Source organism: Alnus glutinosa, chromosome 9, assembly GCF_958979055.1.
Source record: "Alnus glutinosa chromosome 9, dhAlnGlut1.1, whole genome shotgun sequence".
NCBI lineage: Eukaryota > Viridiplantae > Streptophyta > Magnoliopsida > Fagales > Betulaceae > Alnus > Alnus glutinosa.
Genome location: NC_084894.1, coordinates 20,543,701 through 20,570,414, shown reverse-complemented (window position 1 = coordinate 20,570,414; position 26,714 = coordinate 20,543,701). Strand labels below are relative to the sequence as shown.

Sequence of the window (26,714 nt, the reverse complement as noted above, 5' to 3'; positions counted from 1 at the left end):
TATCACGTCGTTCCTTCATCTGGGCTAGGGAAATACGAAGAATGGGAACACCCAAAGTGGACTTGGCAAGTAAAGCAAGTTGTCCACCAGACTGGGACACTGGAGGGCTCGGTAAGGTACTAGTATGCCCCTAAGTCTGTTGGCGCCCAAAGGAGAAAGAAGTTGAAGATGCACGGGTAGGGCGGCGGAACGTCAGAAGGTATTCCTCTTGCAGCTTCGCAAGTCCGAAGGCTGCCACCAAGGTGGAGGGATTCAACATCCGCATGGGTAAACGAATGTCGTCCTTTAGGCCATTGAGAAAGCAGCTGAGTCTGTTCTTCTCAAATATACCTAGCAAATGGTTTGAGAGGGCCTCAAACTGGGTTGTATAATTAGTCACGGTAGAATACTGTCGAAGCCGCATCAAGGCCTCCATTGGATCATCATAATAAATTGGCCCAAATCGAGTGAGCAAGGCTTGGAGAAAAGCATCCCAAGTGGGAAACTGGCCAAAATCCTCTGCATCCTGGAACCAAATGAGTGCCTCCCCTTCCATGTGGAAGGAGGCTATTCGGATACGGTGATAAAGAGGGGTCTGATAATACTCAAAAAACTGGTTAGCCTTGTAAGACCAGTTGGCCGGATTATCACCATCGAATCGTGGGAAGTCCAGTCGAAAGGGTCGAATCTGGAATAAGCGGTCCTCCTGGTGATGCTCAGGATAGTCATCCTCAAAACGGAGATGGCGGTCATCCCGGACGTCCCATCCCTCGGGACCCACTGGGCGATGGTTGTCTCGCGGGAGACGGTGGTCTTCACGTCCCTCTGGGCCATCACGACCTTCACGTGCATGGGGCCGATGGTCATCACGTCCCGGTGCAAAGGGAAGGTGATAAGGGGGAGGTTCATCAACGGGGGGGCGCTCCGGAGGTGGCCTGGGTTGAGCGGCCATGAATTTGCGAAACATCTCTGTGAGCTCGGTTAACTGCTGCTGGACCGCAACATTGGTGGATTCTTGCTGGGCTATATGGTCATGGCAAGTTTTCAGGGAGTCCTGGAGGTGGGCAAGACGTGTACTGTCAACCATGAGAAGGAAGAAAAATTTTGGAGGAAGAGAATGAGAAAGCAAAAGCAATGGGTGAGAAAGAATGGCTCTGGATACTACTTGTAAGGGTTATATTTAAGGGAATGAGTGAAGGCAAGTTGAAAAGGAGATGAATAGTACTGAATATTAGAGGAGGGCTCTTAGAGAGGCCCAATCTCTCAAAGGGAAAACAATTACAGTCAATTTTTCAGTCTACCCTTACCTTCCTTTCTCCTCTCTTAAATAGGCAATTCGACTAGAATATATTCTAACCGAATCCCAGCTATTTTCCCTCTCTTTTAAACAGCTACTAATACTTGAAATACAGAAAATAAAAGATGCGCCTAGAAGCATCTTGATCTGTTATACCAACAAATCGTTCAGGGCTATAACAGTAAAATAACATAACTGAGGAATCCTTCTAGAAGATGGAATATATCCAATCTACTACCCAGATCCATCTCTCCTCCTTGGGCTATGATGCAATATAACCCTCCTCCGGGCAAGCCCATGACAGAATCCTTGTTTGTTACGTACCTAGGGGCTAGGGTTATGTGAGAAGGGCATTCATGGAATTATATATTATGCCTCAAGGACTAAATAAAATATATTTAGGGATTTGGATTCTTGCTCATAAAGTAAGGGCATTCATGGAATTTTGTCTGGCTTGCTTCTCCAGACAAAATTTCTCGCAGTTTTCCTCCTTTTGGCTCTGATACCAAGATGTTACGGTCCTCCATAACGGGGGATGGACGATGGAGATATTGTTTTATGTGTAATACTCCTTTTCCTAATAATAATAATAATCTACGACTCTTACCTTATTTAAAAACTAACCTAATTATTCTATTAAAGAGGGGCATTAATATAATTTCAAGAATACCCTTGTCACATACCCTAGGTACGTGACGGAGGTCCGTAACATCTTGGTATCAGAGCCATGTCTGTCAGATGCTTCGAAGAAATTTGGGCAGAGTTTCACGAGTAGACAAAGCAGTATATCCAGCAATAGAGAGATGAAATTGCAGCACGCATATAGATCCTATCGCTCTCATCTTCACCATTAGAAAATCTACCAGAAAAACAACCCACAAAAGAAAACCCAGCCCCACCATCCTGCAAGGACCCAAAACCCAGCCCCACTCCAAAGACAACCTCACTAACCATACCCACCGTCGCAGAACCTCAAACCAGCCACCAACCAAGTCTGTCAGCCACACCATCGCCCAATATCCACCACACCATCAAGCCACATATAGCCTCACCACCACGTATCAACCCATCCAAAATCCCAGCCAAAACCCAAAAAAAACGACATCTCTTGGCCAAACCCGAAAGCTCACCCCCCACCATCACCTCCAAAAATCCCACCAAGCTCACCCCCCACCATCACCTCCAAAAATCCCACCAAGCTCACCCATCAACAAGCCACTCCATCACCCACAGTACCAACCCCCGAAACCTCAAAGCCCAGCCACCCTCTTCACGATTTCCTCAACCCAGCGTCACCCATACCCCAAGACCACTCACTGTCAACCACAAACCAAAAGGACCAAACCAAAAAAAACCACCCCCATCGTTGAAACCCAATCTCTTCCACACTGATTGGTTCAGAAGAAGGAAACGGGCAAGGTTCAAATCAAGCAATTAGATGATGCAAAATGGAAGGTGTGTTACTGTTTAACAAATATTGCATTGTTTACTTTCTATATATGTTTGTTGTCCTAAATTCCCTGGTTACCCTATAGTTTTTTATCCTACCAACTTGCATTTGTTTACTAACTAATCAAAAGAGTGCTGAAATTGGTTGATGGATCATATGTTATTCATATTGTTACCAGTCTGCAACAAATCAAGGTTTCACTCCTCCAACATCAAGTGAAGTTGCTAGTAATTGATAGCATGGCTGCTCTTGTTTCAGGGTAAGAACTTCTTTAGTAATCAACCACCTGGCTTCGCTATGTGTTGCTCTTCAGCATTACTATTCTAATCAGCATTTCTTTCTTTGTTTTAGGATAAGAATTATTTTGCCCGTACCCTGCTATTTTCAGAATTCTTCTCATAAGTACGGCTATCTACATTGAGGCCATTTCATGATGAAACGTTCATGTCTTTAGATTATTGAAAGAAATCTGTCTCCATGTTAATTTTTAACAGAAGAAACTTCTTTTCTCATATCACTCATATATCCATGCTTTTGTTCTGAAATGGTCATATGATAGTTGTAATGTTTTCCCCTGCAACGTATCAAGGATATCCTATTTTAATTTCCTTGGGGTTTGTGAATGCCATTGTCAAAGCTCCCAGCCTATTCCCCATTGCACAGAAATGAAAGTTTTCATGCATGTGCTCCACTCTTCCTTTTTCTTGACACTTATCTAATGTTTACTAGCTCATATGTAAAATTTACTCAAGTCAACAAAGCCTTGATCCCTTCCACTTGGGTTGGCTATATTGTTCCTTTTGCCCTAATGAACAAACAAAGTCACAAGGAAACAACCTCTACAAGGCAACAATCAATCAAGCAACACAAATAAGGAAAACAAAATCAAATCAAGCAACGACTAGAAATTCTAAAGAGAGGAAACAAATATTTCATTAGCATCAATCTTGTATCTCTTCCGAAATTGTAACGTCAAGCACTTGTATATAAAACCTGATGAACATCAATGAAAAAGTGTGCAACAAAATCATTCTCAATACATTCTATATGGTATCAGAGCATTGATGAACGACAAACATTGTCAACACGCACCTGCTGCCCCTCTCTGTTTTTTTTTTTTTCTTTGAAGCCTTTCTTTGAGCACCTAATCTATACCCGTGGCTTCTTCATCTGCAAACTCTGCAAATCCTATTATCACCAACCACTACAAAAAAAAGCCGTTTGAAATCAATTTCAGACGGTTTTTTCTGGAAGATTTAAAACCGTCCAGTATATAAAGTCGCTAAATTTTTTTTTGGACGGTTTAAAACCGTCTAGTATATAAAGTTGTTAAATTCTTTTCTTCCTGATGACTCGATTTATTTCTTTTATATATATATATATATATATATATATATATATATATATATATATATATATATGTTAATATTTCAGCTAGGATCGTCCAGAATGTCTAAATACGTTTAGAATTTTTCTCGTTTTTGGCGTTAACTGTTTTTTTTTTTTTTTTTTTTTTTTTTTTTTTTTTTTTTTTTTCTCCTTCGTCGGAAACTTCTTCAAGGGCCAGCGAAATCTTTCCCTTCCTCCTCTCATGAAATCCAACCCAAAATTAAAATCCGGCCAACACACAGTTTCAAGAGAGTTCAAAAGGGGAGAAAAAGTGGAAGATCGAACCCGATCTTCCAAAAATCTGGCCTGGAGCGGATCGGAGTTCGAAGCCTTGATCTCCGTCACCACGACGTCAAAACCAACCCCCCCCCCCCCCCCGCGAGACCTCAACGCCTAGATCTCCGTCACTGGCGACCGAGTCATGCTGCAGTGGGGTGGGTCGTCGTCTTCTGAAAAAAAAAAAAAAAAAAAAAAAAAAAAAAAAAAAAAAAGAAAGATTAGTAAGATAGCGAGACAGAGAGAGACGAGAAATTTTGGGATTAGGCTGGAGGAAGAAGAAGAACGAGAGAGAGAGAAGAGATCGATGGTTTTAAGAATACAGTGTGCGTGAAGGTTTTCAATACAGCTAGTGTGTGTGAAGGTTTTAATCGGACGGTTGTATTTTGGTTGAGAAAGAAATCGGATGGATGTGGTGAAATAAGGGGGTATCATGAGGATCGATAACATGGCATGTGAAAAATTTTTCCAGACGGTTTGGTAAAAACCGTCCATAAAATTTCAAACGGTTTTAACTAAACCGTCTGGAAATAATATTTACAGACGGTTTAGAAACCGTCTCTAAATTTAAACCGTCCATAATAAATTTTTTACAGACGGTTTCGAAAAAACCGTCTGCAAATTTTATTTTTTAGTCGGTTTTTAAAACCGTCTAAAAAAAACCGTCCATAAATGCCCTTTTATTTGTAGTGAACCCAACCCCAGCAACCCAACACCCCACCACCGATTTCAAATTTTCCCCACCTGGTCACCGCCAAGCTCACTAAAAACAATTTCCTCACTTGGCGTGCCCAAGTTGAACCTTACCTCCGAGGACTTCACCTCTATGGCTTCGTTGGCAGCTATGTCACCCTCATCATTGTTGTCAACCGTGAATCCCTTTGATGGGCTCAACAGGATCAATTGATTCTCAACATGTTGATGTCCTCCCTCTCTGAAGCAATGCTGCCACAGGTTGGTTGCAAAACTTGCCATGAGTTGTGACACAGCAAAAATTAAAACAAAATAAAAATTATAAAGATAAACATTTTGTTAACCTAGAATCTCACCAAACTAACAATAGGGAAGTAGAAACCAGAATCCCACTGGCTTTGGCAGTATCTCACCACCAAAAAGAGACGAGAAATCACATCTCAAAACAAAACATCTATTTTTGTATAAATCATAACCTGTCTTGTTACAAGATAATATTATGCTTAAATAGACATTCTAACTTTAACTCTAACCTTAATGTGATTGACTTTTGGCCAAGGGCCAAGCCCACTTTTAAAATGGCAAATAACTTAAACTTAAATGATTAACTGTGGGCCAAGCCCATTATTAAATTACAAACAAAAACTAATAATTTAATTAAAACTGAATGACATACTTATTCTTGTCTCGTCCTGCATCATTTCTCCCCTTCTTCGAAAGGAACTCGTCCTCAAGTTTAGATGAGAATGTTTCACCCAGATTTTCACAGACAAGCGGTACAATCCATTTCTAATTGAGCCGCCATGCAGAATTTTCAGAGACTAGCGATCCTTGACAAAAACACAAGGTGGGTGAAATTCCATAAAAGCATTATTATCATAAGTAAATAATTGAACATAAAGTAATTTTTTTTTTTTGTAATTTTTGGAACATGTAAAATGTGACGTAAAATACAATTAAAGGAAGAGAATTTAGAGGTGCCGATATTTTTTATGGCGAGGCGGGTACCATTGCCTACTTGAATCTGACCGGTGCTATCATACTCCTCCGAGTGGATATTCAGATTGCTTAAGTTGAAGGTAATGTAGTGGGTAGCACCAGTGTCTGGATACCCATTTAGGTCCTGCGATTGTGACGATGCAGCAGTATAGACAGTTAGTTGCTTGGTCAAACCTGTGGTAGCAGATCAAGGTTGTGTAGCTCATTTTGCCACAGACCTGATATGTGGGCCTTGGGTCCGAATTGGGGCTTTGCCCATTTGGATTTGAAAGGCCACGAGCAGCGGCTTGTGCGGGATACCCACGCCCCCTGTGGTCAAGACTCAAGAGCTTTGATTGGAAGAGCAGTTGGAATCGCGATGGCCTCCTCTGTCACGGTGGTGGTTCTGGCCGCAGTAAGGTAGCAGCCTTAACTAACGCTTGTCAATCATAGTTGTTTGCTCTCTTAATGTATGACAAATCTTGCCAATTCCTTAGCCCTTGAAGGACTATTTTAATATCCACTATAATATGTCCATACTTGCTCTAATTTGGACCCGTTTCCTTGACCACAGTTACTACTTGCAGTGAATCACCCTCCATCATTATACTAGGCAACCCTAAATTACAACTGAATTCAACTACATTCAATGCCGCTATTGCTTCCACCACCATAGGCTCTGCTATAATACAAATAGAATGACTTCTAGCTGCAATCATTATGCCCCAGTAATCCCAAACTATCACCCAATTAATTTAGAGAAAAGTTCACATGCTTCTCTCAAACTATCACTCAATTAACCATGTCCTCCAATGCCAGAAAAAAGACAAGAATGACCCTAAAAGTTTTTCATAAGACAAAAATACCCTTATAAATTCGAGAGAAAAAAAAAAGTAATTTTCATTTCTTTTCGAAAAGCGATTTTTTTTTTTTTTAAAAAAAAGTACCTAGTTTTTTTTAGAATTTTATTTATTTATTTATTAAGGGTATTTTAGTCAATGGGGAGACATTTTCAATTTTTGGTAGTTTGGGAAAGACATTGTCCCAATTGAAAATTTGGAAGGAGGTATTATCAATTGGATGGTTGTTTAAGGGATATGTGAACTTTCCCCTATAATTTAAGTTCTAACAATTTTTACCCACTTACGATATGGGAAAGTAGTTTAGTTTCGTATTTTTATTATTGTCATAGAAAGAAGAAATGTGTTTGATAGTATTCTCTTGTCCATCTTTTTCGCTTCTTTTTTGCAAGTCCACTACTCAATCTATAGAACCCACATGTGTTCTATAGACTTAATGGTAGATTTGCACGTATTTTACACGAAATGTACAAAAGAATAAAACCAAACATTTCTCCAATAAGAATAACCAAGTAAAAATTCAGTTTGCGGAGATTGTTTGCTGCTATTTTCAAATTCAACAAGCAAGTAAAAGCATAAAATGGTTATATTTAGATTTAACTTATTTCAAGTTTATTTTTCTCTGTGTATTATGTGCAATGAATTAGGTACATACCTAATGTGCACGTGGAAAGCATGCTTGCAATTCAATTTACATACATAATTACATGATACATTGCACATACACGACCATTATGCATTGTAGCCCATGAACGCAGAGGGCAAAATAGCTGTCAGGAACCGGCCAATTCTAAGGGGAAAAAAATTGCAGTAAAGGTTTTCGTTTGAAAAATAAATAAAAATTATTATCCTTTTTATTTTCTCTTTTCAAAAATAAAATAAAATAAAATAAAAAAACCAAGACGTTTTCAAACAAAATAAAAAAAAAAAAAAAAAAAAAAAAAAAAAAAAAAAAAACACCCTCTTCAAAACGGTAAAGCTGAGAGACTCAAAAGCTACGCCTACGCAGCTTCCACGGCATTGCGCTATAACCAGTGCCGCCCTTCTTCCCCCATATCAGCGTCTCCCTGGAAAAAAACACTTGGAATATTGTCTCCTTTATAAAAGACAAGACAAATCTCACTGACATCTTTCGCCGCAAAAATCTCACTGAATTTTTTTGAAACAGTATCTCATCATGTGTCTCATATGGACTTATTCAGTAGAATCATTGTCTCTACTATTCTGCCTTTTACATGTGTCTCATATGGACTTATTGAGTAGAATCATTGTCTCTACTATTCTGCCTTTTACAGGAGGAAATTATCAAAAAGTACGGGAAGCTATTACCAACAGGACACTTAGAAGCATTTTAAAACGCCATCTTAATGTTATGCAATATTCCTCCTACTAATTCCCCTATTATATATATATATATATATATATATATATATATATATATATATATGCATTCTCAGAACGACACCGACCCATCTCCACCCTTTTCGTCTCGCTCTGACTCAGCGGTGTTGACCATGGCTATTGAAAGTTCAAACGATCGAATCAAACCCCACCTTCAGTTTCAAAAATTACATGGCCCAAAAAGTCAATTGCCATCAACCAAGCCCTCGACTCCGCCGTTTCGCTGAAAGAGCCGCAGAAGCTCTACGAGGCCATGCGCAACTCCCTCCTCGCCGGCGGCAAGCGAGTCGGCCCCATCCTCTGCATCGCCGCCTGCAAGTTCGTCGGTGGCACCGAACGTATGGCCATGCCCGCCGCTTGCGCTGTGGAGATGATCCACACCATGTCTCTGATCCACGACGACCCTCCTTGCATGGACAACGACCATCTTCGCCGCGGAAAGCCCACGAGCCACAAGGCCTTCGGCGAAACCTTGGCGGTGCTCGCCGGCGACGCTCTCCTGCAGGCAATGGCGTTCGAGCACATAGCAGCGTTCACCGTGGGCGTGCCGCCGGCGAGGATCGTCCGTGGGATTGGGGAGCTCGCGAGATTCATTGGGGCGGAAGGGGTTGTTGGCGGCAGTATTGATGTGATATAGAAATATGTGAATATTTTAAATTTGAGCTTTTTAGATAAATAGAAATAGTTTGCCAAACGGTGCGTAATTTTTAGCTCGGAAAAGGAACCAAATCAAACCATTGGAGGAAATTGTAGACGCGTGGGAGCAACAAGCCAAGAATTTTCCAAACTTGGATTCCCCTATGTCTGAACCTTGAATGAACAAACATAAGAAATCAAGATAAATCTCCAATGAAAACAAGCAGTAAATGCATGATCTAACATCAAATGCATCAGAAATTAATTAACTAACAAATTTACAGGAAAACATAAAGATAATGATATTTTAAAACCAAAGATACAAAGCCGAACACCTTCATACATAAACTGCCTCTTTCCAATTACATCATCTATTAGATCACTGATCAGGCAGATCGAGGGACCGCCTTCTCCAAGTAGGAAAAGGCTGCAAAAGCATGGACGTACAAAGCACAGTATCATCTCTAGGAGATATCGGAGTTCCCATCGGAATTGTAGGCGCTTGGAGGCGGGGTTGAAGCGGCGGAGTTCCCACCACTACCGGCTGCTCTTCCTAGCGCTTTACCCACCTTGGATGCGGCGGAGACAAACGTCCTGCCCAAGCTGTCAAACATCTGAGCTTTGACCTGGCCTCTCTTGGGAAGACGAAAGCTAGCGTTTCTCTTCTTCTCTGTGTTGGCGGAAGCGGAGGCCATTGGTATATCTATATAGAACCGGAGTTTTGAGTACGGAAGAGGAAGAAGAAGCTGGAGATCGAGTAGCTAGGATGAGCAGGAGCCGTTGAGCAAAGTGAGTAGCTAGAAAGGAGCGCCTCTTTCGTCTTCATTTATAGCCAAAAATATGATTTTTTTAATTTTTTTTAATCTCAGGTTTAGACAAATATACGATTTTTTTTAATCTCAGGTTTAGACAAATCTACGATTTTTTTTAAGGATAAAAATTTCTTATAAACTGGTTTGTAGGAAATTTCATAAAACTCACGTATGAAATTTACATGTATCACTTGGCATGTGAGAAGCACATATTATTTTAATAGCATTAATAATAAAACATGCGCTTATCACATGTTTATTAATATACTATATTATAAAAATAAATATATATTAACAAATTAATATATAAATTATATACATACACACAAATTGAGCCTTAATAAGTGAGTCAATCCTTATACAAGCAGGTTCACGAGCTTTAACCGAGTCGAGTCGAGTTTATACAAGTTTGTATCGTTTAATAATCAAACATATTTTCGTATTCACGAACAGCTCATTTAATAATTGATTCGAATACGAGTCGAGTTTAAATCGAGCCAATCCTGAATAAGCTTGCGAGTAGTTCAACTCGTTTACACCCCAACTCACCCTATTCTTATAGACGCGACTTCGGCAGTTGCCTCTTGCATTGGCTACTACTCACGTGTACATGCGAAACAAATATTTCCCTCTAACTAATATTTTATATTTGCAATGTTTTTTAATGTTTAATTTTTGTAATATCTCCCTTATTCTATCATTTGGGTTGCAAATTAGGATAGGATGGTCTATAATTATTTGTTCGAATTTAAGAGAATTTAGACAAGTGATTGTAAGAGGTCACTTATAAGACCCATCTGACCAAATAAAAATGAGATATGATACATTGTCATCCCAAAACACAACTTCTGGCTACCGTTGCTCACGTTGCTACTTTTACTTTTACTAGATAGGAGTGGTCAAGAGTTGTGTCTTGAGGTAGCAAAAAATCATATCTCAATAAAAATATGGATGTTCAACTACTTATCTGGTTAGGTGAGTCCTATAAGTAATCTCTCACAATCACTTAAAAAATCTGATAAACAAAAAATAAAAAATGAAAAAGAAAAGAGCAAAAATTTAGGAAATTGTAGATCGGAAGCATTTTGGTAATTTTAGGTCACAAAAGGGGAATAATAAAACCCTAATGGTAAATTAGGGAGACATTGTAAAAATTAAAACATTAGGAAAACATTACGGATAAAGTGATAGAAAGGATAAATATATAATTTTTCCAAACAAATGAGTTAATTTTGAAGAATTCAAATTCCTGTTCTCAGCTTGATTCAGTTCAACTGAATGGATGTAAAGACTCCCTAATTCAATCCAAGATTTAATAACATGGTCCGTTAGAGTTAAGAGGCATTTTGATTTCCTGCAGTGCCCAGAAGGAAAAGTCTCATTCCCCTCGGAAAGCAGGTAAAAGCTTCGTACCGCGCTGCCCACTCTGAATCTTATCAGCAATTGTCATCGTTCTAAAAACAATTGGTGGTCGATTGGCAGAATCGTGCACCTCAAATGCCTTATATTTACATGATTCCCTTAGTACTGTACATTCCCAATATACTTAATTCCAGCCAGATTCCTCCGGATCCGGCCTGATCCGGCTGGATCAGTGACCAGATCCATCCAAATCCGGCCAAATCTCGGTCATTTTGGCCAGATTCAGTAGGCTTCTGACCATGGCCGGAATCTGGTCTGCTGGCATCCACCGACGATGGCCGGTTGTTGCCAGATTCCAGCGCAGGCAGTATTCCGGTGCCGCCTTAATTTCGACGACCGACCATTGCCGGATTCCTACAATCGGATATCAAACGTGTATGCAAGGACGAAGAGTTTAATTTCGGAAAAAGATTTACAGTTTTTAAAATCGTAAATCTTTTCCCAAAAATTAAAGAAAGTTTTACGGTCAAACCTAAAATGATTTTCATTGACCATTATTTTCGCCCCTACCAAACACTATAAAATACCGAAATCATTTTTCAGAAATTATTTTACGTCGAAATAAACGGAGCATTAATATTATGCATTCTTCCTACTGATATTCCCCTATTAAAAAAGAAAAGGTTAATTCGCCCGAATTCTTTGTTATGCAATGTAAACGTGTGGGAAAAGCACATGGACATTCTATGATATACAAATGTAACAAATCTTATTCTGGATAACATTAAAAGTTGAAAACTACCATTTTCACAATTAAAAATTGCCTATGTGTGGTTTAGGTTTTACTAGAATTTTATTTGTTAGGAGGTTGATTGTAATTTTAGTAAAATTTGAGATTCTACGTATGTAATTGTTTTTTAAGTCAGATTCTTCTGACTTAAGAGTGTGGGGGGTATGTCCCTCATTTCTCGTTGTAGCCTTTAGGCTTCTAATTGTTATAATAGCACATGCTATTTGTTCTAAAAAAATAAAATAAAATAAAGCACGCGCGGAGAACATGATAAAGAGAGAATCCTTTGGGACCTTTAGCCCCAATGAAAGGATAAACCAACCCGAAAATCTCACTGAATTTTTTTGAAACAGCATCTCAATGGTTACATATTATTAAATTCTCTTACCTATCTTTTTCGCATTTCTTTTGCAAATTTACTACTCAATGTATAAAACTCACATGTAGTTTCATAAACTTAATGGTAAATTTACAGTCCTTTGCACAAAATGTGCAAAAGAATAATACCAAACATTTATCTGATAAGAATAATCAAGTAAAAATACAGTTTGGGGAGATTTTTGCAGCTATTTTCAAATTCAACAAGCAAGTAAAAGCATAAAATAGTTATATTTAGATTAACTCTTAATTCAAGTTTATTTTTCTGTGTATTATGTACAAGGAATTGGGTACATACCTAATGTGCACGTGGAAAGCATGCTTGCAATTCAATTTACATACATAATTACATGATACATTGCACATACATGACCATTATGCATTGTAGCCCATGAACGCAGAGAGCAAAACAGCTGTCAGGAACCCAATTCTAAGGCAAAGATGTTTTGAAGGATAAGGTTTGGTGGAGATAACCCAAATGGTCAGACCATCCAGCCTTGCAAAAACTGGCCGCCCACGCCTTCTTTCCCATGTCAAGTTTCTAACTCCATATATATCTTGCACATTTTTCTTTTTTTTTTTTTTACAAATTTATTATTAAATCTCTCAAATTCACATGTGATCCCACACATTCAATGGTAGATTTGTACCTCTTTTATACAGAAATGAGCAAAAATATAAAACCAAACATTTTTCTTTAACAAAGAAATACATACAATCGAGTCGAATGTCTCATTGGAGGATAATATTAGAATGACAGAAATTAGCTACAAACTGATTTGTAACAATTAAGATGTGAGAAACACATATTTTTTAAATACCATATTCTTTTCACATGTTTTTTAATAACATTGATAAGAAAACATGTGAGAATCATATATTAGGTTGTAGCTAATTGCTACAAACCATTTTGTAGCCAATTTCTATTCATATTATAAATCACATTTTTATCTTATAAATATCTTAGAATGTTGATGTGGCAGTTCTATCAATCTTTTGAACTTTTTTTAGTAACGTTTTACTTATATTTTTATCTCATAATGTTGCTGTCTGAACTAAACTTGAATCAATTCTTGTTAGCATTGTGGAAGCGTCACATTAACATTGTAAAATAATTATTAAATAAAAATATGATATATAGCATTATAAAATAGTTGTAGAACATTGACAACGGGTATGTAATTTGTGGGTATGTGTATTTAAAAAAAAAAAAAAATTGGAAGAGAATTAATTTTTGAGTGTCTACCTCCTAAAAAAAAATACTTTTAATAGTTTTTTTAAAATTTTAAAGAACTAGCTTATAATTACTTGGGGTTGCCCTGATCGAGCAATGATTCATGAGGGACGGTTTCCCATCCCCCAACCGTTACTTTTTAATAAAAAAAATATTTTTTAATAAAAAAGTGACTTTTAATGTCGTAACGATTGGGGGACGAAAAAACCTCCCCCACAAATCATTTTCGGCCCTGATCTTAATTGGTGTGCGTCTCCCTTTATATTATTTTATTTTTCTTTCTACCCGACGATGCCTTAGTTGCTAATTAAAAAAAACATAACTTGTGCATTTGCATTTTGACAAATGCAAAACCGACGCTAATGCCTTAAAAGCTAAATACAAAGGATCAACCTTGTGATTCGTGGCACAAACAACATGTTCTCCGTTCTACTTTCGCACCTTCTCAGCAACTTCGCGCGCCGATGACAAACGGACTCCGAATTAACAAAATGTCTATTTTAAGGAGAGAAGAATGGGTGTGAGACACACATTCGTGACAAATGTATTTGATAACTAGAGGAGAATTTCAATTATAATTATTAATCATTTATCATTATTGTAATAAGGCATTCAAACTTTAAAAATTGTCAATTTTTAATTAGAATTTTTCGTTAAATCTTGCCAAAATTCTCAAAATACCTCTTTTTTTTTTTTTTTTTTAGGAAAAAAAATTGTTAGAATTTAGGTGTTGGTCAGAATTTAACAGAATTTACAAAAATACTCATGTTTGAATCTATGAAAAAAAAAATTATAATTTTTTTAAAAATACAAAACACAGGGGGTATAGTATTTTAAGAATTTTGATAAGATTAACCAAAAATTCTAACGGATGGTTGAAATTGATAAAATTTTAAACATTTTGACCCTATTAATTAATGATAATTTTGAAAAGTGAAAGAATGACGTAGAGCACGTCTCTTCTAAGATATTTAAATAGTCAATACAACAAATTGTTCTCCAGCATATCCGACCTAAAGTCAATTACCAAGAACCTTCCGTGACTTTATTTCCCCACATGGTTTCATTTTACAAATTGACATTTAACAAATGTCAATGTATAACCCCGTAAATCCATTGTTCTTCCTTTCGTTTGGCCCTTCTTTTATAATAGCAAAAGTTGTAATACCCCTAATAAAACTCGTATCATTAGATTTTGTAGTAAAAATTATAGTATCTTAAACACTTTTATGTTTAATTATTTCACTAACCATAAATTATAATGCAAGTTTGTAAAACATTTTGTAGTAAAGATTTTCGTTTAATATATATATATATATATATTCTTTTTATTTTTTCTTTTTTAAACAAAAACATTAACATAAACTCCAAAAATTAAAAACCAAGACGTTTTCAAACAAAAAATAAAAAACACCGTCTTTAAAGGCGCAATTAAGGAAGCCAATTTCAATATATATATATATATATATATACACACACAAAAACAAAGGCTTACGTACATGTACATGACCAATTAAGGGGGAGGTAAGCTGAGAGAGTCAAAAGCTACGCAGCTTCCACGGCATTGCGTAGTAGCTTTTACGATATATATATAATGCCGTAGCTTTTACGGTATATATATATATAACCAGTTCCGGCGTGCCGCCTTCTTCGCCATATAAATATCCGCGTCTCCCTGGAAAAAAACACTTGGAATATTGTCTCCTTTATAAAAGACAAGACAAATCTCACTGACGTCTTTTTTTTTTGGATGAATAATCTCACTGACATCTTTCGCCGCAAAAGGGTGGTCATCGAAAGCTATAACGATCAAACAGTCTGTTTAAGTGCTACCGACACAATCCAGAAGCTTCTTCAGGTTTTCTTATATTAATAAATAAATAAAATAAAAAAGTGTGAGGATAAGCACAAAAGGCAGGCAGGCCGGGTGCATGTGATCAATGATCATCGATCAGTTTGTCAAAAAAGGTTAGTGTAGTAGTAGTGTTGGATACGTTTGTTGTTGGGCTAATTAGAACAAAATGATTACGCCAATTGTGCATGATGAAAGGAAGTGATATAATATTTAGCTATATATATATATATATGTGTGTGTGTGTAAAACTACGACCAAATTACATCACTAATCTGATCAGGATGGTCAAAACCTAGGAAACTTCGGCTGCATTTCGCACTAAAGATGAGCCGCCTCCAAAGTCCACGAGTTGGATTGTGTTCTTGGAAAAAGAAGTTGGAATATAATATATGTATTATGTATATATGTCGTCTCATTTATAAACGACAGACAAATTACCTTGTTCAGTGATGTTGTTCTTTCGGCGTCAAAAAGCTAAGGGACGTTACGTTTCGTTACGTTGAAATTAGAGAAGCATATATATCGAGCCGCCCTTGAGGAAAAAAAAAAAAAAAAAAAAAAAAACAGAAAGAAAAAAGAAGAGAGGTGTTTGAAGCGGAAGGAGGCGCCTCCAATGGTGCTTTCCTCCTAGTTCTTTTAAGGCTGCAAAGGCTTTTTGTGTTTTTCTTGGCTTAGATCCAGTGAAGTTTTTGTTCTCCTAGTTCTTCTAGAGTTATGGAACTTTGTGTCTCCTAGTCATTCTAGGACAATGGAACTTTGTGTTTTTTCTTGTTTTTAGTTTCTTTAGGCAGGAAGCAGGGACGGAGGGAGAGGGGCTGGTAGGGGCCATGGCTCAAACATTTGTCATATTGTAATATTCGTTTATTTGTAGGCAGCACCCAAGTCACATTTTTCTGGTTTAGTATGTAAGGTGTTGATGTGTCTCTATTTACTGTATTTGCCTTCGGCCCTCTTCAGATTAATGCATGGTAGCTCCGATTATTTTGTTCAAAAAAAAAAAAAAGAAATTAAAGGAATCAATGATCAATTTTTTACTGTCTGACCAAATTAACTACTCAGAAGGTAGTGGTGCAAGATAAGTGATTGGTGTGAGATCCATGTGGTGGGTCTTACTTACATGAATCCCACTTTATGTGTCTTGTATTGTGCACAACTGTTATCCAAGAATATTTTTTCGTGGTGGAAAAGTGTATGTGTTTTCTCATTTCTTTTTGGTTGAAAAAAGAAAAAGAAAGAGAGAAAGGTGAGGATAGCTCCGTTGGGAGAGCACTAGAGATTCAGAGTACACATTTAATTTAGTAACTTGATTGTTATTGAACTACTTTTATGGGTGAGAGAGTGGTAAAACTAGTTTGCTTCATGCCACTCTGAAAATGAAACATCTCTTGACATTTTATTTGTATACTTTCTGACGTGATAATAAAAATTATTATTAGATCTTATTATGAAATAATTTAACATAGTATCATAAATGTTTAAACATTGACTCTTTTATTTACCTTTCCTTTCGATTAAATATTGTATATGTTGGGCCTTATCTATTAAAAATTGAGTTTAAACAAACACGTGAGAATTCTATTAATTTAAACTTTTGAGACAATTAATAATTTAACAAATCTAAAACTCAATGATGATCCATCCAAAATTTAACGATAATTTTTATTGTTACGTAAAATAGTGCAGACTCTATAAGTGTTTCTCGGTGGGTAACGAATGCTCGTTCAATTTCACTCAGCTGTCTTTCTACAGCTACGTACTGATACACTTGTTTCATGGGCCGAGGGGCAACGGAGTAATGGGCAATTTGGTCATCTTGTTTGGTCCGCATTGGAAATAGGCACAAGACCCAAGTGTAAGCACATTTTGCAGCCCATTGGGCCCCGTAGCATTTGGAGTCCAAAGAACAAGAACGAGCCTTCCCATAATCTATGTCTTTCAATTTTTCTGACCCATCATAAGTCTCCCAAGATCCCCAATTTGAATTGGAAAAAAGAGAAATCCTATATATTTCTATGATGACGTGGCAATGCTACTTTATTTTTGGATTAATCATTGTCAAACAAAAATTTAAAAAAAAAAAAAATCAATAAGGAACTAATACTGCCATGTCAACTAAGTGAGATACTTTAAAATAGTGGTATAATATATAGCATTACTCGAAGAAGAAGAAGAAGAAGAAGAAGAAGAAAAAAAAAAGGCAAAATTATAAAATTGATCTTTGGAGATTGAGGTGTTGTAATAGTAGGCCTCTGTAGCAAATAACTCCTAATTGGGTTTTATTTAAACGAACTTGGTGAGAATAAGATACATTTTATCCTAGTATTTCTTATAATTTAAAAGAATAGGAGATTTCCTTTAATTAGAAATAATAATCATCTTTCTATTCTATTCGATCCTGAGTAATGTTTATTGCACAATAAATGTACACACTTTGTGCAACAACGCTGAAGTGGAAATGATTTTCACAATAAAAATAAAATAAATAAATAAAGAGTAATGTTTCCTGTAGAACAAAAAATAAAAAATAAAAATCATTTCCACGTCAGCGTTGTTATATAAAATGTGTACATTTATTGTGCAAAAAATATTACTCATTCGATCCCTGGCAATGATTTTAATTCATTGACAAAATAAAAAGAAATTTGAATAAAGAAGAAAAAAAAGATCAGTTTTTTTTTTTTTTTTTTATTATTATTATTATTATTATTAAGAAAGATTAGTTAAATGTACCAATCTTGTCATCTTTCATCCTAAACATGTTGGTCAAAGTTTAGTATTACTTAAAAAAAAAATTGAGAAACATGAGCTTTGTGAGAGTGGTTACACGGGTCAAAACTAAAATGAACAATAAAGATTGTTTGTAATGCCTCAATGAGAACTTTGTTTTATATTGTATTTATAACCAATATACGAAGTTTAAAATTACAAACAGACTATCCAACTCATCTTGAGTTTGTTACAAAAAATTCAAATTACAAAAACAAAGTGAGATATGATTATCTCATAGAATCATTGACTTGGTCTTGTCTCTTATCTTCAGTTACAACTGGGTGACTTGTATCTGAAGGAGTCAATCCAATAGTGCCCCTCAATCTTGAAGATTGTGAGTAAACGGTAAGATTGTTACGAAGATAAGCAAACCGAGTGGAGACAATTAAGAGCCTTGGTGAACACATCTGCTAGCTGATCTTTGCTTGAGAGAAATTTGACTATGAGTGATTTTTGAGCCACTAGATCACGTACAAAATGAAAATCAATGGCAATGTGTTTTGTTGGGGATAAAATTAACCCCGAAAACACGTAGATCCTAATCTTGAAACATCTCGGACATTTGTTACGACCCAGTAGAAGAAGATCGTTTAGGTATAATGATGCCTCGGTCCTATGAAACCTAGTAACGGTATGAAATATTTCGAGATCTCATAGTCTGATCGGAGCGAACATATCTCGGATATTTATGCCTCGGATATTCGACAGAAGCTACGAGACCATTCGGGAAGTTGAATCACAATCCGGTTACAAAGATTGCATCGGTACGATAACACCTCGGATCTTCCACAACCCTGTTACGGTGCGGCAATATTCCGAGATCTCCTAGTCCTTTCGAAGTGAACATGTCTCGGATATTATCACCTCGGGGGTTGGTCGAAGTGTGTTACAATTGTCTTAGAGTGAGATAAGGCCAGTATCCCGGAAGATCAAGGATAAGCCTCTATCCCATTATTAACGGGATAAGATAGCTAGTAACGTAGAATTAAGATTAAAGAGGTACAAATGCAATTCGATTTGGACTCTGTAGCCTTATTCAAATTCCCTGAGGATAAGGTTAAGGTTCAACCAGACTAGGACTCAAACTCCTAGTTCAACTGGGCTTCAAGAATTCCAGTAGGACTGCAACTACCAGCCTATAAATAAGACCATCACACCAGGTATTAGATATATTCTCTTTGAGCTTTTGAGATTACAGATACTTTCTAGGAAATTGATTTGAACTGACTTAGGCATCGAAGTGGGCGTAGTCGGCACCCCCGACTAGTTGTTTGTTGTTTTACAGGAATCAAGGTTGTGCGTTTGAGGGAGACAGCGAATCAATAGGCGACACATCACCATACCGACACCTTTCGCCGCAAAATGGTCGACATCGAAAGCTATAATGACCACAAAAGCAGTGACCAATCAGTTTGTTTATATATGTACATGCTTCTGACACACCTACCCCAGAAGTTTTTTCAGGTTTTCTTATATTAATAAATAAAAAAGTGTGAGGATAAGCAAAAAGGCAGGCAGGATGTGATCAATGATCATCGATCAGTTTGTCAAAATAGGTTAGTTTAGTAGTAGTGTTGGATACGTTTGTTGTTGGCTAAGAAAAAAATGATTACACAACTTGTGCATGAAAGGAGTGATTAGATGAGATATTATACGTTTATATTTGTTTTATATAACTATTGTACAATTTTAATGATTTTTTTTTTTAAAAAAAATAATAATCATTGAATATGTATGACTCACATTACCACAATGTAGATTTCGTCAATGGGAACGTACCTGTCAATTTTTGAAGAGTTTCGAAGCTGTTTGCCCCAAATCGGGAGTATCGGACTTTCCAAAAAAGTTGGTCTTCTAAAGTCAACATTGGAGTTCGGGGGCCAGAAAACGAAATCGATCTGTAAGAAAACATATTCAATTGTTCGTTTGAAAAAATCTTGTATAAGAGTTGTACAAATATTATAAATGTATCATATCTTAAAGATTTAAGATATGATACATTTATAACTTTTGTACAACTTTAACAACTTTTTTAAAAATAAAAAATAAAAAATCAATCATTGGCTATGTAACACCACACGTAAGAAAACAGATCTAATATTTTGTTTGAAAAAAAAAAAAAAAAAATTTGTTAGAGTTGTACAGAAGTTATAAACATCTTCATTTTGTACAATTCTCGTACAACTTTAACAACTTTATTTAAAATTAATCATTGAATATGTAAAATCCACATGTAAAAAAATAGATGTAATAGTTAATTTGAAAAAAATTGTAAACGTATAACTAGGACCAAATTAGATTTTGCTGTCTAATAGTCAAAACCTAGGAAGCTTCGGCAGCATTTCGCACTAAAGATGAGCCGCCTTCTTTGCCATGTCCGAAGTCCGCGAGTTGGATTGTGAAAAAAGAAGTCGGAATATATGTTGTCTCCTTTATAAACGCCAGACAAATTACGTAGCTCAGTGACGTTCTTTCGGCGTCAAAAAGGGACGTTCCATTGAAAGAGGAATCAATGATCAGAGAACCCAACGCGGATTAGTTTGAATTCCGATTAATAGGATCATCTTTATTATACAGTTCAAATTAAATTTTACATATCTAATAGTGTTTATGTTATAATATGATATATATATTATCACATTATTTAAAATTTTAGATGTAACAAAATAAAATCTTGACTTGATTGTAAAATAATTTTTTTCTATTTCAAGTGAAATGGGAAAGATTGTTGTCGAAATGGGAATGTTTGGAACTTGGAAAAGAAAATAAAAAAATGTTACGTTGCTAAGTGTGTGACAATTAACATCACGTTTTGTTGCTGATGTGAGTTGCGATCTTTTTTTAAAAAAAAAAAAAAATTAATTAATTAATTAAATAGATTATCATCGACAAAAGTGGCTGGTGGAGCTATCCTCACCTTTCTTTCTTTCTTTCTTTTTTCAACCAAATGGAGGTAGTTTCGGCTACTCCCATTTTGGCCCTTAAGCCACTCCTAATTTATTTTTATTTTTTTAAAAAAAAAATCCTTAAAATTTAAAAAACTAAAAATCACGATTTGTTTTTTTGTAATTTTTTGTTTTCTTTTTTAAAAAAAAGCCTCAATATATATATATATATATATATATATATATATATATATATATATATATATATATATATATATATATATAGCAGCCATGTGTCACTGAAGTGGAAATCTATTAGTTTTGGATGGAAAAATGGATGAAGGTACCATCTCCATATTTTTTCATAACTCATATACCACATGTGATACAAAACAATAAAAGGTATTTAACCTTAAAAATTATTATTAGATCTTATTATGAAATGATTTTTTTTTGTGAGAAATATTATGAAATTAATTAACATAGTATCAGAGGCAAAGATCATGAGTTCGAACCTTAATTGTTTTATTTACCTCTCATTTCGATTAAATATTGCACTTGTTGAGCCTTACTTATTAAAAATAGAGTATAAGCCCACACGTAAGGATCCTATTAGCAGGGGCGGAACTACCAAGGGGCTTGGGGGGCCTGGGCCCCCCAATTCCCAAGGTCTCTCCCCCAAAAAAAAAAAAAAAATTAAAATTTTATCCCTAATTTTATTATTTCTTTTTTATTATTATTATTTTGATTTTTTTTAATTTAGCCCCCCAAATTGCAAAAGTTGGTTCCAACCCTGCCTATTAATTTAAGTTTTAAAGACAATTGATGATTTAATAAATCTAAAATTTAATAATAATCCATCTAAAATTTAACGATAATTTTACTGCTACATATAAACTTTAGAAGAATTTCTTTGTGGGTAATGAATGCTCGTTCAATTCGCTCAGCTGTCTTTTTGCAGCTACTGATCCACTTGTTTCATGGGCCAAGGCCCAAGGGGCAACAGAGTTAATGGGCAATTTAGTCATCTGGTTTGGTCCACATTGGAAATAGGCACAAGACCCCCAAGTGTAAGCCCATTCTTCAGCCCATTGGGCCCCGTAGCATCTGGAGTCCAGAGAACAAGAGCAGGCCTTCCCAGAAGATATGTCTTTCAATTTTTCTGACACATCATAAGTCTGCTAACATCTCTAATTTGAATTGGAAAAAAGAGAAATCTTATATATTACTATGATGACGTGGTAATGCCACTTTATTTTTGGATTAATTATTGTCAAAAATAAAAATTAATAATGAATTGGTACTGCCATGTCAACCGAGTAAAATACTTGTAAAATATTAGTATAATATATAGCATTACTTTTAGAAGAAAAAAAAAATGATTATACCTTGCAGCCTCATGTGGTTTCATTTTTTTATTTTTTGCTCATTGTGCTTTCTTTTTTATCACTGATGGTACAGGGGCTATGGGAAAAGACAAAGATGGTACCTTCGTCAAATTTTCCGTCCAAAACAAACGGAATGCCACGTCAACCCACACATGTCGATTTAATATAGCAACACATGTCCTCATGCCACACCTCAGACATCATACGTGTTTAACTAATTCCACGTAATTTATTAGAAATACAAATAAATGTATTTTGCTAAAAACCGTTGTCTTCCTCAACCCATTTCTCCCAAATTGCTAAAAACATTAGATATCTAACCAACATCTCCGGGAAGACTGATTCTCCACAAACTAGAGTTAGTAACTAAAGGAGATCAAGCCAATGCAGATTTATGTGGCTTCCCCCAGCTCCAGTACGACCATTTCTCCCAGTGGTTTCGCATAATCTAGGTCACAATCGAAATGGCATCAAGTCAGCTACGAGATTCAGAAGGGAATGAAGTTTCTCGTGGTTTAGACAAGATCTGTTCTTAACCCATTGTTAAATTTGTTTTGTTTTTGAATTTGATTCAAATGAAATTTGTTCCTGACTCAAATTTTTTAAAAAATAAAAATTAAAAAATTGTTTATTTGTTTGTTGAATCAAATGAAGTCATCATCTAGATCTTTCTCGATGGACCGTGCTGAGATGTCCTATGTATGTTTTTGCGATTTACCATCACCATTGAAGACCTCATGTACTAGGAAAACCCCGAAAGAAGATTTTGGGGTTGTGCCACATACAACTCAAGAGTAAGTTACTGACTTTCTTGCTATACTTCCACTAGTTAATTTGAAGTACCTCCACTAGTTAATTTGAAGTACTTCCACTAGATAATTTGAGTTACTGACTGTCTTGCTATACTTCAACATACAGACAAAAGTTGCATGCTGATTTTTCAAATTGTTAGACAAATCAACTTGTGCAACGGGTATGGAGGTCTTAACTGAGATTACAAAGAATGTTAATGAGCTGGAGGATGAAAATGGTAGATACATGGCAAGGATTAAAGACTTGCAGAATGAAAATGACATTTGCATGGAGAGGGTTAAACAATTGTAGAAGGGGGATGATAAAACACAGGACACTCATTAAGTATATAGAGAAGAAAAATGACATCTATATGGCTAGAGATACATTTTTTATGTATGCTTTGTTGTTTTTATGATTTGCAATGTTGTTGGTCGCTTGTGTTGCACATAGTAGATGACTTGTAGTTTGTCATATGAATGTGAATTATGTAACTTTGAACCCCTTGTGGTTTTATTAATTCCATGTTTTGCCCAATGTCGTTTCATTAAGTACCTTGGTTTCATTAACTACAACCTTTGTGTAATTGACCACTTAGAATATCCCTAAAATGCCCAAATGTTTTTGGATATATGCCCCTCCTATGGTTTTATAAATGTCCTGATGTGCCCCCTATGTTTTTACTTAGTATCACAAATGGTACATCTGTTTTGTAATTGTATCACAAGTGGTATCTCTTTATACAAATAATAAGTTCGTATATTTGGAATGCATGTTTTTTGCCAAATATAACATGTACGCATCAATGGCATAAAAATAACATGTTGGCAACAAAGGCATCATTCATAAACAAAAAATGAACATTACACAATCAGTCCCGTATAACAATTGGAAACACACTATAATCAGTGTACACAATTTATAAAGCCAAAAAATTGCCCAAATGTTTATGTTTTACACAATTTTTTTTTGGACAGATACCCCCTGTGATTTTATAAATGTCTTGATGTGCCCCTTGTGGTTTTACTTAGTACCAGAAATGGTACCTTGGTTTTCTATTTCTATCACAATTGGTACCTCTGTACACAAACAATAAGTTCGTGTTTGGTATGCATCTTTTCTGCCAAATTGATATAACACAAACAATTGTAATTATATCACAATCCTGTTTCGAAAATGACCTTAACCCAAAATGACAAAACCAATAATAACCTGTTACACCATTGCCAACACACACTCTATATCAATACATCAAAATTTACATATCTCATTTAACATGTACACGAAAACATAAAAAATTACATACACAACTTAACATGTTCACAAATTGGCCAAAATACACCTTTACATCAAGAGTCACAAGCCAACAATTGAACTCTTCATAAACAACAAATAAACAATTAACAATTAATCTTGTTACACCAATAATATAACCTATTACACAGAGACGGAGGGAGGGGGGGGCTGGCAGGGGCCATGGCCCCCCCCAAAATTTCTTGAAAAAAAAAATTTCTTAGGTTAAAAAAAAAAATCTCAAAAAAAAAAAATATATAAGCTAAAAAACTAAAAATTTAGCCTATTGGCCCCTACCAATAATTTTTTTTTACCACCGGCCCCTGCCCATAAGAACTCCTGGCTCCGTCCCTGCTATTACACCATGTGCACCAATACATCTAAAATTACATGCACCACTTAACATGTTCACAAAATGGTCAAAATACACATTTACATCAAAAGTCACATACTAATGTTGGGATCTACTTAATCAAAGTAAAATACTGTTGTGATCCACCTATTGCTGCTTAACTGTCTTTGACGGCCCCCCAAGCTGCAACAGCATTAACAAATTAACATAAGGCATTAGAAGAAAATCTACAAAGCACTTAATCCAACACAAATCAACATAAGCTCACTAATTCCTTCCTCCTGTATAGGTCGGATACCCGCCTTTGTCTATGTATAATCGACTCGGTTGTTGGGGGAGATGTTGTTCCCGAGGGTCCTCTCTCCCACATAGAATAACCAAACAAGTCAATGACATAATTGTAACATTCAATTGTAAACCAAATTATGGTTATTCCGTTTTAAAAAAAAAAAACTCACGTCCACATGTTCTTGCTTCGGCTTCAAATTATTGTTATTCCTTTTGTGATGTCTCAAAAGCAAAGCATGTCTGCATCTAGGTCATCTATTTCCATTGTATCACCTCCAATATACTCCATCCTAGGTCAGAACTGGGACCCATGATTGTAGATTATCAAACCAAAAACTGGATCCATTTCTACACCATTTTGGTAAACAGTGAGAATAATCAAACTCACCTACTCATAATCAAATCAAACACACAAGCGCGCACACAATTATACACACACATGATAAAAAAAAAAAAAAGTTGTAATTGTTGCACAAAATCAGACAAGGCAATACAGAAATGATTGCAAGACAATACTAAATGATTTCAAGGCAACACACAAGGATGAGTTGTAAGTGTCCTTAATGTTGGAGAATTTATTCTTTGAATGGATTTTCTCACATTGTCAAGATTTTGTCTTTACACTTGCATGTTTTATTGAGCTATACTACAAAAATGATACTTTATTGGTCCCCTCTTCTATATCCTTCTAGTTTAATTAACATGTTATCAATTGCAAAAATTCAACCATGATAATATGTTTAATTAACATGTTAACATGATACTTTAAGTATTGTCTGTGTGCAACTATGGGTTTTACACAAGTATCTCATTAGCCATAACAGTATTATATAATGTACAACTCACACACCCACACAAAATTGAATCCACAACCCTCCACCCGTTAGTTATGGAAAGGAGAAGTTATTTTTTCCAACAACCCCCAATTATGACAATATCACCACCCCTCGAATGAAGCATTGTAACTTGAATGGACTACAACTAAGTGCAAACCTACAAAACCTACAAGCGTGGAGACCAAATGACATACAAATTCAACTGGAATGAGCACCACCATTTTGGACTCCTAAAAAAAAATACTAATTACTGGCTAAAGCCCACATCCAATTCTTTATACATCGTTTCCAAATTTCCAACAACCAACCGACAATAACAAGACAGAAATTGACAAAAGCTACAACCGACAAAAACACACAAAACACGTGCATTGGAGACTCTACATAAAGTTCGAGAATTTATGCTTTGACCACAAAACCAAACTCATATAATAAAATACTATGCCCAGCAACCAACCAACCCTTAGACAAAAGCAGTATATAAAGCGTCTTCGGTCAAGTTCTTTCGCACAGCACAAAGAAACTACAACCAAGTTTTTTGGTTCTTAAAATGTTCAATACGACAAAAAAAAAAAAAAAAAAAAACTATTTCGGGCGCCATAGAAATACCTATGTTATTTGTTGCTACCCTGTGGCGAAGGTTGGCCGAGGAGATTTCGGGTTCTGCTTCTAACCGGCTTCCAACAGGGACTGTTCCAGCCAAAATATTGAAGAAAAACTT

The 26,714-nt window shown here is 35.9% G+C and overlaps 1 protein-coding gene across 1 annotated transcript; it reads left to right on the top strand.

Annotated features, from left to right (window-relative positions):
- Window positions 1-6,441: 6,441 nt before the first annotated feature.
- LOC133876829 (geranylgeranyl pyrophosphate synthase, chloroplastic-like) lies at window positions 6,442-8,960 on the top strand. The gene is made up of 2 exons (XM_062315071.1): window positions 6,442-6,477; window positions 8,451-8,960. The coding sequence occupies exons 1-2, from the start codon at window positions 6,442-6,444 to the stop codon at window positions 8,958-8,960; spliced, it is 546 nt and encodes a 181-aa protein (XP_062171055.1).
- Window positions 8,961-26,714: the final 17,754 nt, after the last annotated feature.

What these genes read in the sequence shown, in the direction of transcription:
- LOC133876829 (XM_062315071.1), top strand. Translation starts at nt 6,442, where the DNA reads ATGGCCTCCTCTGTCACGGTGGTGGTTCTGGCCGCA. An exon ending in CGGTGGTGGTTCTGGCCGCA is followed by an intron (nt 6,478 to 8,450) that starts GTAAGGTAGCAG and finishes GGCTATTGAAAG; the next exon opens with TTCAAACGATCGAATCAAAC.